The sequence below is a fragment of the Siphateles boraxobius genome, unplaced genomic scaffold (assembly GCF_051911475.1).
Source record: "Siphateles boraxobius isolate OS27281-9 unplaced genomic scaffold, OSU_SipBor_1 135, whole genome shotgun sequence".
NCBI classification, from domain to species: Eukaryota; Metazoa; Chordata; class Actinopteri; order Cypriniformes; family Leuciscidae; genus Siphateles; species Siphateles boraxobius.
In genome coordinates, this window is record NW_027508739.1 from 1067501 (window position 1) to 1083553 (window position 16053).

The 16053-nt window shown below is 43.9% G+C and overlaps 1 protein-coding gene across 2 annotated transcripts in view; it reads left to right on the top strand.

Annotated features, from left to right (window-relative positions):
- eml6 (EMAP like 6) overlaps window positions 1-16053 on the top strand; it is a 126466-nt gene that overhangs the window by 103085 nt on the left and 7328 nt on the right. For both annotated transcript variants that reach the window (XM_077229797.1, XM_077229798.1), the window contains 5 exons: window positions 958-1115; window positions 2183-2297; window positions 4682-4870; window positions 13111-13283; window positions 14973-15135. In XM_077229797.1, coding sequence (XP_077085912.1) covers window positions 958-1115; window positions 2183-2297; window positions 4682-4870; window positions 13111-13283; window positions 14973-15135 — 798 coding nt within the window. The remainder of the gene's footprint in view (window positions 1-957; window positions 1116-2182; window positions 2298-4681; window positions 4871-13110; window positions 13284-14972; window positions 15136-16053) is intronic.

Here is a 16053-nt window from a genome sequence, read left to right on the forward strand (position 1 = left end):
ACCCAGAAATATTGTGAAATATTATTCCGATGTAAATCAGCTGTTTTCTATGTGAATATATAGTAAAGTGTAATTTATTCCTGTGATCAAAGCTGAATTTTCAGCATCATTACTCCAGTCTTCAGTGTCACATGATCCTTCAGAAATCACTATAATATGATGATTTGATGCTCAAGAAACATTTATGATTATTAATCACAGTTGAAAACAGTTGCGCTTCTTATTTTTGTGCAAACCGTGATTCATTTTTTTCAGGATTCTTTGAAAGTTCAAGGATTTAATTAAAAAATAAATATGTTGCATTATTATAAATGTCTTTACTGTCACTTTTGATCAATTTAATGCGTCCTTTCTGAAGAAAAGTATTAATTTCTTTAAAAAAAAAAAAAATCGTATTGACCCCAAACTTTTGAACAGTAGTGTATATATAAAATGTATTTCATACATTCATTTCAAAACTAAATCCTGTCGTCCAGCATCTCCTCCCTTCCTCTTTCATCCTCATCACCAGAAATGTGTTTGAGATGGACAGATCAATACAGCACAAAGAACAAAAAAATGTAGGATGTTGGAAAATAACAATGTCTTTTCTGTTAACAAAATACTTTTTATTCTTCGCTATTGCTTCAATGCAAATGAACAAGCGCGATGTTATTTGTTGCGTAGTGACGTGTGTGTTCAATTAAGCCGGATATGATGTTTAATATATATGATGACTCATGGTGACCCAGCAAAGTGAGTAAACATAGTAACACGCCACATTGACTGGTGATTTAAAAGCGTTAGTTGATTTTTACCTGCATTTGGCGGGTGTTAATTTCAAACCCTGTTCATGGACATTATCATAAAAATATGAACAGTTTTCAACATAATCATAAATGTTCTTAAGCAGCAGATCAACATGTTAGAATGATTTCTGAAGGATCATGTGACTAAGATGTTTCTGTTGTCTGGCAGAATAACCTGACGTTCACAGGGGCCATCAACGGTGACGTGTACGTGTGGCGGGAGCATTTCCTGGTGCGTGTGGTGGCTAAAGCTCACACTGGACCGGTGTTCACCATGTACACCACGCTCCGAGACGGGCTCATCGTGACCGGAGGAAAAGAGAGACCGTGAGTTCAGCTGATGTGCTCAACCTTTAGTCTTTTGCCTCAATAAACTCTTAATTATTGCTTATTAATAGTTAATAAGGTAGTTGTGTAGGATTAAGTAATGTATAGTATTATCATACTGATTCAGGCATTAATATGTGCCTTATAAGTACTAATAAACAGCCAATATCCTAGTAATATGCATGCTAATAAGAAACTAGTTAATTGTGAGAATTGGACCCTAAACTAAAGTGTTACCGTAATGTTCTTTATAATAATAATAACAATATATGTATTTTATATAGCGCCTTTAAAAGTTGCTTTCTCAAAGCACTTTAAAGGCAAACATAACAACAGAGAAAACTACACACTTTAAATACAAAAATAAACAAAATAAAATGAATAATAAAGTAAAAGCAATCTTAAAATAAAATGTTTTGAGAATAGATTTAAAAGTCACTAATGTTTTTGCTTCCCTGAAAATTTATACCATTTTCTATTTAAAACAATTGATCTAGACACCATAAAGAAAAAAATAACATATTTTTCTTATACTTTGAATACAAAAGTTCAAAAATCTGGAGTTTGTAATATGTTTTTTAAAAGAAGTCTATTCTGCTCACCATTTATTTGATCAAAAATACAATAAAAATTTTAGTTTAAAAGAACACTTTTCTATGTGAATGTATAGTAAATTGTAATTTATTCCTGTGATCAAAGCTGAATTTTCAGCATCATTACTCCAGTCTTCAGTGTCACATGATCCTTCAGAAATCACTATAATATGATGATTTGATGCTCAAGATTATCAATGTTAAAAACCATGATAAATTATATTTTTCAGGATTCTTTGACGAATAGAAATTTCAAAAGGACAGCATTTTTTTTAAATAGAATCTTTTGTAACATTATAAATGTCTTTATTGGCACTTTTGATCAATGTAATGTTTCCTTGAACAAAACATAATCAATTTCAACTTTGGTCCCAAACCTTTGAACGGTAGTGTTAGGTCAGACAATCTTTTGTTGTAGTTGTACATGTATATTTTGAGTGTATATGTATTCGTATATAATATGTATTCGTGCAGGACTAAAGAGGGCGGCGCTGTGAAGCTGTGGGATCAGGAGATGAAGAGATGCAGAGCGTTTCAGCTGGAGACGGGACTCCCGGTCGAGACCGTCAGATCTGTGTGCAGAGGAAAGGTCAGTCATGCTAATGCTTTATGCAAGTGTTTTTGAGTTATTAGCATCAAAAAAGAGCCCTGCTGTCTGTGTTCATTTAAAGTCTAATGCCCTCTTTACCCTTCTTCACTATTCCCTACGAGTTGATGAAAACGAGTGAGTGAATTCAGACACTGTCGATTTTGCGTAGTTTGTGCTTGCTGTTTAATAATAATCATTTGAAACTGCAAACTGGCAGATCCAGTAGTACTTAAAAGATTAATCTTGAACTCTGCCTTGGAAACTAGCATATAAACTGTAATTAAACAATTTAATAACAAATTAAACCTGTATGATAATACGCTGGACCAGCAAGGTTTGTAAAATGTATGGATGATTTGATTCATCTGCGGCGCCATCTTCTGGCGAGACACGGGAATTCGTTCAGCGCGCGACTCTCAGTGCATTATGGGTAGCTGTTGAGCGTACATCGGTTGTACACTAGTTATTGCGGTGCATTGTGGGATTGAATGAGTCACTCCATAACGTCCACTATGGTTTCGGACGCTACTACAAATGGCTGTTCCCTCAAATAGTGCCTATTTAAGGCTATAGGGAGCGTTTACAGACACAGCCTTAGGCCATGTGTCCACCAAAGCGTTTTTAGCCAGCTGAAAACGCTAGGCGCTCTGCTGAAAACGCCTAGCTGTGGGCGCTTGAGAGCGTTTTCGCAGCGCTGCGTTTTTTCAGTTGAGACGATTTGTTGCTATGATACAGAATATCCGCAGCACAGTTTACTTGTAACTGATTTTGTAGATAATTTGTTTCATACTAAAAATTTATTTTTCATCCATTTTGTTCGGTTAGCTCCGCTGGTTGATGTCGCTGTACAGAAAGAATGTTGTGACAGTTGGTCAGGGTGATATTAGTCCCGCCCCTCCTCCACTGTGATTGGACGGCTGTGTAAAAAGTGACAGTGATGAGCGCAGCGTTTTACCCAAAGTTGAAAATGTTTAAACTCTCGGCGACCAGTAAAAAACGCCGAACGCTGAGCGCTTGAGCGTTAAATACACGCTCAGCGCCTCGTTACGCTGATGGCGTTTAAAAAACACACCAGTCTTTGCACACCAGAAACGTGTCTGATTGCTAAGTGACGTACATGGAGGGCTATCTCGGGACATATATATATATATATATATATACGTTTATATAAACGTATAGCCTACTGATACAGCAAAGACAACGTCGGCAGTATAGACGGCAAAATAGGCTACAGAATATTTCGTTCTGTATTGACAGGTGCAATATATGAAAATCGATAATTATTATTTATTTATTTTTTATTATATTTATATCTGCATTTATGTCAAAAACCTATAGACTTTCAAAGATTAAAATGTAATTTATTAATATGTATTCGTGTCAAAATGACATGTAAACATCTTTTCCTATTCTATTTTGCCTGGAAGCGCTTCTAACACGCTTGCGTGTCGCGTGAAAAATAGGCGTCGGCTCTATTTCTAGCATACACGCGTTTGCAGCGCGGCTCGAGCCGGTGTTCTGACGGAACACCATACCCATCAGAATGGGATACCTTTGGTTAATGCGCATGCGCAGCAGTGAAATTCGTGGAATTGCGCATGCGTTAAATTTAAACCATCATTTCAGCATAACTTTATGTTTACCTAAGATTACAAGCGGTAACTGTTGGCGTATTATATTGCATATTATGTATTTTTTTATTAAACCAGGGGCTATCAAAACAGCATACCCCTTTATAAACTGTATTTTTATTAAACCAGGGGCTTTAAAACAACATACCCTTCACAAACACTGGTATGCTATTCTGACAAAGTATGCTACATTGACAGAACACCGGCAGTGTGCGCGCTCTAACATGTTAACATGGCGGCTGAAATAAAAACGGACACGCCACGCAGCCAGTGCACTTGCAAAAAAATGCTTATCTTACTTAGTGTTTTTGTCTCGTTTCCAGTCCAAATATATAAAAATTCTTAAATCAAGATGCATTTACTGGAAGAGTAAAATGACATTAGATATTATGTCCTGTTTTCTGGGGAAATAAATAAAAACGAAGTGAGTTGATGCTAAAAAAAAAAGCACAAATATCTGCCAATGGGGTCAGAAAAATAATCTTAATTTTAAACAGAAACAAGAATATTTTTCTCACCCCATTGGCAGATAATTTAGCTTATTTTAAGCAAAAACTCACTTAATTTCTATTTATTTCCCCAGAAAATAAGACTTAATATCTAATCATTTCACTACTTTAGCAAATGCATCTTGATTTAAGAATTTTTATATATTTGGACTGGAAACAAGACAAAAATACAAAGTAAGAAAAGCATTTTTTGCCTTAGTTTAGTAGACGGACTGTCACGTGATGTTTCTTTGTTGGATGAAAGGGAAAGATCTTGGTGGGAACGAAGGATGGCGAGATCATCGAGGTGGGAGAGAAGAACGCCGCCTCCAACACCATGATAAACGGACACACACAGGGACGCATCTGGGGTCTGGCCACACACCCCTCCAAAGACGTCTTCATCTCCGCCAGCGATGACGGAACCATACGCATCTGGGACCTGGCAGATAAGGTGAGGGATTGTGGGTAATGCAGTAATGGGAGTGTTTACACCACCGTTTAAGAGTTTGGGGTCAATAAGATGATTGAAGTAACCATCACGGACACATTCATTTGATCAGTAAAGACTAATATATTCTATTTCATGTAATGCTGTTCTTTTCAACTTTGTATTCATCAAAGAATCCTGAAAAGTAAAATGTATTACAGTTTCCAGAAAAATATTAACTGTTTTAACATTGTTAACATAAGTCAACATGAAATCAAAATTGTAAAATAAATTTTTGAAGAAATTAATTGTTTTATTCAGTAATGCATTCAATTGATCAAAAGTGACATATTTAGAATTTAAAAAAAGATTATATTTGAAATAAATGTTTCACCGTTTAATAAAAAAGGAGCTGTTTTCAACATTGATAATCTTGAGCATCAAATCATCATATTATACTGATTTCTGAAGTGTCCGCAGATCCTTAAAAAGTCTTAAATTAGATTTTTTAAATTTAAGGCCATAAAAAGTCTTATTTTCACTAATGAAAGGTCTTACAATTTCAATGACAATTTGACTTAGACATATCTAAATGTTCCCTTTCGTAGTCACTCCGAGTTACGTCGGATGACGACGAATGGGGGTTTCGCCTAGAAAGCCAATCATCTTCGTGTATTATAAAACGAGCCAATGGCGATGAAATGCCATGGGTCTGCGGAATTTGCATAGCGTAACTCCGCCCCACCTCGTGGGTATAAAAGGAGGACGCTCGGCAACATGCAGATATGTTTTCGCTTCGGAGCCAAGAGCTTCTCTTCACTCCACAAGCCAATCCTGACTTCATCTTCTGTGACGAGCGAACTCTCCGGTGTTGGTGTGACGGCGGTACCCAGCGAGTTCACATTGCCTGCGATCTGAGCAGTGATCTGCCAGTCTGTGTGTTTCTCCCTGGTCGCCTCAGCATCGCTGAGTTTTTTCTCTAAAAGAGCTGCACGTGGCACGTCTTTTTAAAGATGTCTCGCCCGTGTTCTTCTGGGTGCGGTCGTTTCCTGTCTTCCTTTGATGGGCACAATCGCTGCTTTGCGTGTTTGGGCTTAGAGCACGCTAAAGCAGCGCTTGTGGATGACTCATGTTCCTTCTGTGGGAACATGGCCATCGCAACACTGAGGTCTAGACTCAATGATCTCATTCGGGAGAGAGTCCCCTCATCCACACCCCGATCTACATCCTCCACGAGAGGCTGTACTTCGGCTGGTGGACAGGGTGATCTGAGGGTTACGGTGTGGGACAATCCGACGATGCGTCCTCGGACCACGCCCCCCTCTACAGTGTTGCAACCCGCGAGTGCCGCGGTGATTCTACCGGGTTCATCCTTCGATGCCCCGCGTGTTTCATTCGGCGCTCCAGAGGAAGACTCGATGTCGATCGCGGCATCACAAGGCGGGCAAGAGTCATCGGGAAGTGACGATGCGGCTGCGTTGCCTCCTTCTGGAGCTCCAGCGTTGCCCGTATCAGATCCCGAGATGACGGCCATGCTCTCCCGGGCCGCCGCGAGCATCGGGCTTGAGTGGAACCCTCCGCCCTGCCCTGAGCGCTCGCGGTTGGATGATTGGTTTTTGGGTGCGGCTGCCGCCTCACGGCCACAGCCAACCCCCATTCTTCCCGGAGGTGCATGAGGAGTTGACGAAATCATGGAAGGCTCCCTTGACCTCCCGTGTACGTTCGTCAGCTTTCTCCGCTTTTCCTCCCCTCGATGGGGCAGCCGCCCATGGGTACACTGGGATTCCCCCGGTTGAACGCTCTGTTGCCATGCAACTATGTCCTCAGAGTGCTTCATCTCGTGGTAATCCTAAGCACCCGTCCAAGGCCTGTAGATTCTCGTCCACCTTAGTGGCGAGGTCTCACAGAGCTGCAGGACAGGCGGCTGCCGCTCTGCATGCGATGAGCACCTTGCAGGTCTACCAGGCCCAGCTGCTCAGAGATATGCACGAGGCGGGGACTGACCCAGGGCTCTTCAATGAGCTGCGTGCCGCCACTGACCTCGCTCTCCGAGCGACGAAAGTGGCCTCACGCTCCCTGGGTCAGGTGATGGCCACCTCTGTGGTCCAGGAGCGTCACCTATGGCTGAACCTGGCTGATATGCGGGACGCCGAGCGTACCCGTCTGCTCGACGCCCCCATATCCCAGGCCGGCCTCTTCGGCGGAGCGGTTGAGGACTTTGCCCAGCAGTTCTCAACCGCACAGAAGCAGTCTGAGGCGATTAAACATATTCTGCCCCGACGGCCTGCTGCTGCCTCCACCCAGCCGTCGGTACAGACACCTCAGACTGCTCGCCGCCGAGGGCGCCCTCCTGTGGCTCCCTCCCCTCCCGCACGGCCCCAGCAGCAGCCTTCACCCGGGCCGCGTCGTGGAGGAGGCCGCAGGAAGGCGCCACAGCCCTCTCCAGCCCCGCGCCCCGCTAAACGCCAGGCTAAGCGGCGCTCCTGAGACGGGCTGCTCAGTGATGGTGTCGGTTTTTTCCCAGGAGGTGGTTGCAGGCCCCCTCCTTCCCCCGGCGGAGGGCCGGGGGAGAATCTTTTGTTCTCCCGCTGCCCACCCACGGGTGGACAGTACCCTATTATGGTCAAAGAAAGAATCAATACACCCATCACTGAGCACACAGAGCCGGTTGACAGTGCGCGACGCCCCCGGGCCTCGCCGCTCTCATCCCCCTCTGTCACAGAGTTCTCGGACCGCAGTGTGTGCCGCCTCCGGGCCTCGCCACTCCCGTCCCCCTCTGTCCCGGAGGGTGCGGGCGACAGTGTGTGCCGTCTCCGGACCTCACCACTCTCGTCCCCCTCTATCGCCAGACCCCTGGCAGAGCAGACCCCCGTGGAACGCTGGTCCTTCCCTGGTCTCCTCTGTCAGGACGCGGAGCATGACCGCGCCCCCGCTCCGGGCCGCTTTGCCACCCTCGCCTGGGCTGGTCACTCCGCTTCGCTGCCCCTCCGGGGGGACGCCTGTGGTTCGTATGACCCCGCTGGTTCAGTATCTGACAGCTTGGTTGGAGCTTCCCAGCCTTTCTCGCTGGGTCGCCAGAACTATCAGGCTCGGCTATGCGATTCAGTTCGCACGGTCTCCTCCCCGCTTCAGGGGAGTTCGCTTCACTATGGTCGGTGGCAATGCCCCTATCATGAGAGCGGAGGTTGCTACCCTGCTGGCGAAGGGTGCAATCGAGACTGTCCCTCCAGCCGAGATGAGGTCAGGGTTTTACAGCCCGTACTTCATTGTCCCCAAGAAATCCGGTGGGTTACGGCCGATCCTGGATCTGCGCGTCTTGAACCGCTCCCTTCACAGGCTGCCGTTCAAGATGCTCACGGCCAAACGCATTTTCGAATGTGTGCGGCCACGGGATTGGTTTGTAGCCATAGACCTGAAGGACGCCTACTTTCATGTCTCCATCTTACCTCGACACAGACCGTTCCTACGGTTTGCTTTCGAGGGGCAGGCATACCAGTACGCGGTTCTCCCCTTCGGGCTAGCCCTGTCTCCTCGCGTCTTCACGAAGATCGTCGAGGCTGCCCTTGTTCCCCTTCGGGAACACGGGGTTCGCATCCTGAACTATCTCGACGACTGGCTGATCCTAGCTCACTCTCGAGACCAGGTTTGCGAACACAGGGATCTTGTGCTTCGGCACCTAGCCCGTCTGGGCCTTCGGGTCAACTGGGAGAAGAGCAAACTCTGCCCCGTGCAGAGGATCTCTTTTCTCGGTATGGAGATCGACTCGGTCGCCATGTCCGCGCAGCTTACGAGCGAGCGCGCACACTCGCTGCTGACTTGCCTTCGACAGTTCGATGGCAAGAGTGCGGTCCCACTGAAATTGTTTCAGAGGCTCCTGGGGCATATGGCATCCGCAGCCGCAGCAACGCCGCTCGGATTGCTTCATATGAGACCGCTTCAGCTGTGGCTTCGCGATCGAGTCCCGAGGTGGGCATGGCATCACGGCACGTTCCGAGTCCCAGTGACTCCGACCTGCCGTCAGTCCTTCACTCCGTGGAGGAACCTCAGCTTTCTACGGGCCGGAGTTCCCCTAGAACGAGTTTCCAGGCATGTTGTTGTCTCCACAGATGCCTCTTCCACGGGTTGGGGCGCCATGTGCAACGGACATGCTGCCGCGGGCTCCTGGACAGGACCCCAGCGCCTTTTGCACGTCAATTGCCTCGAGTTGCTGGCAGTACGCCTTGCCCTGCACCGTTTCCTCACGTTGCTCAGGGGTCAACACGTACTAGTCCGTTCAGACAATACCGCGACTGTAGCGTACATCAACCGTCAGGGTGGTCTACGCTCCCGCCGTATGTCGCAACTCGCACGCCACCTCCTCTTATGGAGTCAGAAGCACCTGAGGTCCCTTCGTGCTATCTACATTCCGGGAGATCGGAACTTTGCAGCCGACGAGCTGTCACGGTTTCGGCCCATCTCCGGCGAATGGAGACTCCATCCCCAGTCGGTTCAGCTGATTTGGGACCAGTTCGGGGACGCACAGATAGATCTGTTTGCCTCTCACGACTCGACCCATTGCGCCCTGTTCTATTCCCTGACCGAGGGCTCTCTCGGCACGGATGCACTGGCGCACAGCTGGCCGCGGGGCCTACGCAAGTATGCGTTTCCCCCAGTGAGCCTTCTCGCACAGACCTTGTGCAAGATCAAGGAGGACGAGGAGCAGCTCATTCTGGTTGCGCCGTATTGGCCCACCCGGACCTGGTTCTCCGAACTGGTGCTCCTCGCGACAGCACCTCCTTGGCCAATTCCTCTGAGGAAGGATCTCCTTTCTCAGAGACGGGGCACCCTTTGGCACCCTCGACCCGATCTCTGGAGGCTCCACGTGTGGCTCCTGGACGGGACGAGGCAGGTTTGAGTACCCTGCCACCAGCGGTGGCGGCCACCATCACTTCCGCTAGAGCATCGTCCACGAGGCATGTCTATGCGTTGAAGTGGAACCTCTTCGTCAACTGGTGCTCTTCTCGTCGAGAAGACCCCAGGAGGTGCTCGATCTCTGTCGTGCTTTCCTTCCTGCAAGAGGGGTTGGAGCGAAGGCTGTCTCCCTCCACCCTGAAGGTGTATGTGGCCGCTATCGCCGCATATCACGAAGCAGTTCAAGGTAAGTCTCTGGGGAAGCACGACCTGATCGTCAGGTTCCTGAGAGGAGCGAGGAGACTAAATCCTCCTCGTCCTCCTCTCGTTCCCTCTTGGGACCTCTCAGTGGTCTTAAATGCCCTGCAGAGGGCTCCCTTTGAGCCTCTGCAATCAGTGGAGCTTAAGTTCCTGTCTATGAAGACAGCGCTCCTGGTTGCATTGGCCTCCATCAAGAGGGTAGGGGACCTGCACGCATTCTCCGTTGACGAAGCGTGCCTGGAATTCGGGCCCGGTCACTCTCACGTGATCCTGAGACCCCGGCCTGGATATGTGCCCAAGGTTCCCACCACTCCCTTCCGGGACCAGGTGGTGAACCTGCAAGCGCTGCCCCGGGAGGAGGCAGACCCAGCCTTGGCACTGCTCTGTCCAGTACGCGCTCTCCGCGCTTACGTAGACAGAACGCAGTGTTTCAGGACCTCAGACCAGCTCTTTGTCTGTTATGGTGGGAGACTGAAGGGAAAGGCTCTCTCAAAGCAGAGGTTGTCTCACTGGATAGTGGACGCCATTGCTTTGGCTTACCAACAGCAAGGCCGACCGTGCCCCCTTGGTGTGACAGCCCACTCCACCCGGAGTGTGGCTTCCTCTTGGGCTCTAGCGCATGGCGCCTCGCTGGCAGACATTTGTAGAGCTGCAGGCTGGGCGACACCCAACACATTCGCCAGATTCTATAATCTCCGAGTGGAGCCTGTGTCCTCTCGTGTACTCGCTTCAGTCAGCTAGTACTGGACCCGCTCAGGTGTCTTCGCTTGCTCGCCTTTCCACTCCACGGACTGGATACGTGCGATTATTCCTCAGGTGAGCCTTCCTCTCTGAAGCCCTGAGTTCCTCCAGCACTGTTGATGCTGGCGCCAGTGTCTATTGCCTGGGCGTCGGCTAGGTGCCTCCGTGTGCATGGTTCCTCCCTGAGTAACCCCCACATGTGTATTTCCACTGTAAGCCTCCTTGAGCATGTGTCTTTCCCTTGGCAAGCCATCTTGCCCTCCTGGAGTTGAAAGTTGCCACCCCTCGGGCTGGTCACTCCAGTGTTCCTCCATATGTAGCCCTCCGGCCATATGTGTATCTTAAGTCCTCCCTACGGGTAGGCATGCTGCGGCATATCTCCTCTGAGATATGCTTCCCAGTGTACCTTGGTATTCCTGTGTTAAGTAGGACTCCTTCGTCTGTGCCAGTATCACGACAGGGGGATCAGACTTTTCGCAGGGCACTGGAAGACAGGTGTGAAGGTGGCGTGATTTCACGGGGACCCCCATTCGTCGTCATCCGACGTAACTCGGAGTGACTACGAAAGGGAACGTCTCGGTTACATATGTAACCCTCGTTCCCTGAGTAGGGAACGGAGACGTTACGTCTCCCTGCCACTTCCGCTGTACCGCTGGGTAGACGCCTGAGTTCAGTCTCGGCTCCTCAGCGAAGACATATCTGCATGTTGCCGAGCGTCCTCCTTTTATACCCACGAGGTGGGGCGGAGTTACGCTATGCAAATTCCGCAGACCCATGGCATTTCATCGCCATTGGCTCGTTTTATAATACACGAAGATGATTGGCTTTCTAGGCGAAACCCCCATTCGTCGTCATCCGACGTAACGTCTCCGTTCCCTACTCAGGGAACGAGGGTTACATATGTAACCGAGACGTTTTCCAAATTAAAAATATCTAATTAGCGTACTTTTTTATTTATTATTCGTTCTTTGTGGATTTGCTTGTTCATGTGACATTTCACGCGAAACAGCAGGAGAGGAGAAGTTGGTCAATATCTGTTTGTAAGTTCATTCTTTATGTGCGTATAGTGGTGTGCGATGTGTATTATCTATTATGATATTGAAATCATTGGCGAGCTGACATCGAATCTGTCTCTAATGCTTGCTTTCACTGTGTGATGTGTCAGTGCAGTTCCCTAAATGAGTTTTTGTCTTATATTTATATCATATTATGTTTTTATTATACAATACCACATCAGCAAGAGGGACGTTTTCCCGTGCACAGTAGCAAATGTGATATTTATTTTATATAAAAGTTAAATGAACAATAAATGAACATTGTGTGTTACATAAAACAATATTGTCAATATTGTTTGTTTTTCCTGTATTTCGCCGACGAGAATTTCCAAAAATGAAACCGTAGCAGAGTCTCAATGCAACAGACAGCGATCTGCGTTTTGAACGAATCATTTTAACGATTCAATGAACAATTTTTCCTGAATGAATCAACCGTTTGAACAAATCGGTCGAATTAATGATTCCCTAAGACTTGCCGCCGCCTACACATTAATTAATTATATTTCATTAATTATATTAATGCCAGTTCTGATGCGGCTTCTTTGTCACCTCTGCACTGCAAAGATGGATTTTGATTTAAAGATTTAATTTAACTGGTAACAGTGGTATTGTGTTATTATTCTAATATAATTTATTTTGAATGTTAGAATTTGACATAAGAGGTGATGCATACCTCTCAGTTTAAAAAAAAAGTTCATATACAGGTGAAAATGCCCCTTGGAATCAATTTAAGGTTGCAAATATTGCCGTTAATAAAAACATTAAATTTCTGTCACTGCTGTGAACTGACCACTGCATAGAATATGAAAAATATTAATATCTTCGTGAGTCAGCTGACAACAACAGGCCTAAACCAGCCATGCTACCAGCACACAAACACAATCAGTAAAATATCATGTACAAATGATATATTATCAACAAAACTTTGAAAATAGAGACATTTTTGTCAATATTGCGCACCGCTAATGTAAGTTATTAGTTTTGATTTATTCGGGTCTTAAAAATGTCTTAAAAAGCCTTAAATTTGACTTTAAAAAGTGTGCAGATACCCTAGAAGGATCATGTGACACTGAAGACTGGAGTAATGATGCTGAAAATTCAGCTTTGATCACAGGAATAAATTACACTTTACTATATATTCACATAGAAAACAGCTTATTTACATTGGAATAATATTTCACTGTTTTTATTCTATTTTTGATCACATAAATGGAGAGCACTTCTTTCGAAAACATTATAAATCTTACCAACCCCAAACTTTTGAATGGCAGTATGTCTATTAATACTTTGTAATTTATTTATTTTCTTGTCTCCAAGAAACTTCTGAACAAAGTCAGCCTGGGTCATCCGGCGAAGTGCACGGCGTACAGTGCGAACGGGGAAATGGTGGCGATCGGGATGGAGAACGGAGAGTTCATCGTTCTGCTGGTGAATTCACTGACTGTATGGGGCAAGAAGAGAGACCGAAGCGTGGCCATCCAGGACATACGGTCAGACACACACCGCATTCAAACACGCAAATCCATCCCACAAAACACTACAAATCAGAGATGCATCGATGTGTAAAAGTGGCGTTTTTCACTGTTTAAAAACAGCCGATGATCAGGTCCGATTACATCCTGTCAATCAAAAGGGACAGAAAAACGTATCCGATTGTGTGTGATCTCACTCGTGTTGAATTTAGAGAAAGTTAACGCAACAATATTAACAGTGACGTTAAAGCCGGGTTTATTTGACCCTGTGAATCTCACATTCAATAATCACTAAGAACTTTGTGCTTTGTTACTTCAGATAAAAAACAGTCTCAGCTTTAAATTTCTGTCCATTTTTTTTTACAAAAAGGCATTTTGACACTCTTAAATGTGACTTGACCGATAGCTGTAGCGCCTCAGTTCAAGCGGACCTCGAGTCTTTAGTTATAGCACCAAAAAACATGAATTAAAAGCAAAATTTATGTTTAAAGAAACAGTACAACTTACTGAAATTAATCATGTTTCAAGTCATCACTCAATCAGTGTTCAAAGTCCCCCTTAGTCAATTTTATTATTTCTTAAAACTCATCTTTGATCACCAAAATGACATATCTAAACGTTTTTATATTGAAAAAATGTGTTAAAATAGCTTGTATGTAACTCGACACCCTTGCCTCATTTAGTATGCGCTGTTCTATGAATATGCAAATGAGCCCCGCCTCCACTCACTCACTCAGAGATCCACTCGTTGACGATCACACGTTGATCTGATTGGTTACAAGGTAGTTTGTGACGTCAGAAACACCAGCAATTTCAAAACGTGTTTTTGAGACTGTCTTTGGTTCACTGCAGTTTTAAGGAGAAAATACTCAGCAATGCTGTCGACTTATGAATTTACACATGGTTTGTCTTAAAGCATATTAAAAACACCACATAGACACATAAACAACATTAAAAGCTGGATTTTCACCACAGGGGGACTTTAATAGCGGAAATACGTCAATAAAACTGCTTGTGAACAATATCAATGTTGCTTTTACCTCCGGAAAGTTATCCAGTGTTCACAGATCGTTAGCAATAAAAACACTAGCGAAGAGCTTAATTACTGTTAATTATATATGCGTGTTTTAATTATTTTGTCATGAAGAAGTGTTTATGAAAACTACCTTATCTGAAACGGCTTTATACAAACAAATCAGTTTTTGAGTGTAATTATTAAATCTGAAAATAAATAGCAGTTGAATGTTATAGTTTAGACAGTTTTTAATTTTAACCTAATATTATAGTAATGAACCAAATGAGAGGATTCTCTGTGTAGTTTAAGAAAATCGAACTATCAGTATCAGCGGACACCGATTATTTATGATATCTGAGATATTTAGTATCTGTGCATCTCTAATTTCAAAAATGATCAAAAATATATAAAATTTCAATTTACTTGAGAAGCAAAATTACTGAAGATATGAAAAATGTATCAAAACTAAGCATTTTTACTTAAAATGAGAACAAAAATATCTCAATGGGGAAGAAAAGTAATAAAATAAACTATTTTTTTTAACTACAGACAGCAAAAAAATCTTAATTTCGATGATTTTTTTCAGAAGTATCTGAAGTAATTTTGCTTCTGTACAGTAAGTGTGTCTTGATTTCAGAATGTTTCTATATTTGAGAGCATGTTTGCATTAATCAGATATAATAACGTCACAGGTTCAGTTCTGATAACCGGCTGCTGGCCGTCGGCTCGCTCGAGTGCGCGGTGGATTTCTACGATCTGACTCTGGGTCCGGCTCTCAATCGCATCGGATATTGCAAAGATATTCCTGGGTTTGTGATCCAGCTGGACTTCTCTGCGGACAGCAAATACATCGAGGTACACGTGACTGAATAATCAGAGGAACAAATGTTTTTTATGTGCATTTGCACAAATGAATGCCATTGCATGAATTTTAAGTTATTTTTATTTTTAAGATCCAACCATTATATGTATACATAATATATATACACTGCCGTTCAAAAGTTTGGGATCAGTATGATTTTTAGTGATTTTAAACAATAAAAACTTCTGGAAAAAAATGTACATAACTGTTTTTCAACATTGATAATAATGATAAATGTTTCTTGAGGATCAAATCATCATATTATACTGATTTCTGAAGGATCATGTGACACTGAAGACTGGAGTAATGATGCTGAAAATTCAGCTTTGATCACAGGAATAAATTACACTTTAAAATGTATCAAAATGGAAAACAATTATTTAAAATTGTAATAATATTTCACAATATTACTGTTTTTTTAAATTTTTTATTAATAAATAAATGCAGGCTTGGTGAGCATAAAAACAAAAAAAATTACAGACCCCAAACTTTTTAATGGCATTGTTTATGTACTCACACACACAATAATAGAACAAACAGATCAAACACACCTTCACTTCACATTAAGTCAGATTGTTTCAAAACAGCTTCACATTAATAAAATAAGTGATAATGTTGTAAAAATTCATCAGTTGTCAAACAAATTCAATGTCAAGCATCTCTACAGAAGACAATAGCTTTCAGTTCAAATTGTAAATTGCTACAACTGCGATTTAACATGAATGTAGAGTGTAAATATTCAATTCAATTCAGTTTATTTGTATAGCGCTTTTCACAATACACATCATTTCAAAGCAGCTTTACAGAAAATGCACGAGTCCACATTATAATTTACAGTGATCTGTTATCAGAAGAAACTGTCTAAGATATGCATTTCAGAAATGTACATATACAAAATCACAGTTAGCTAA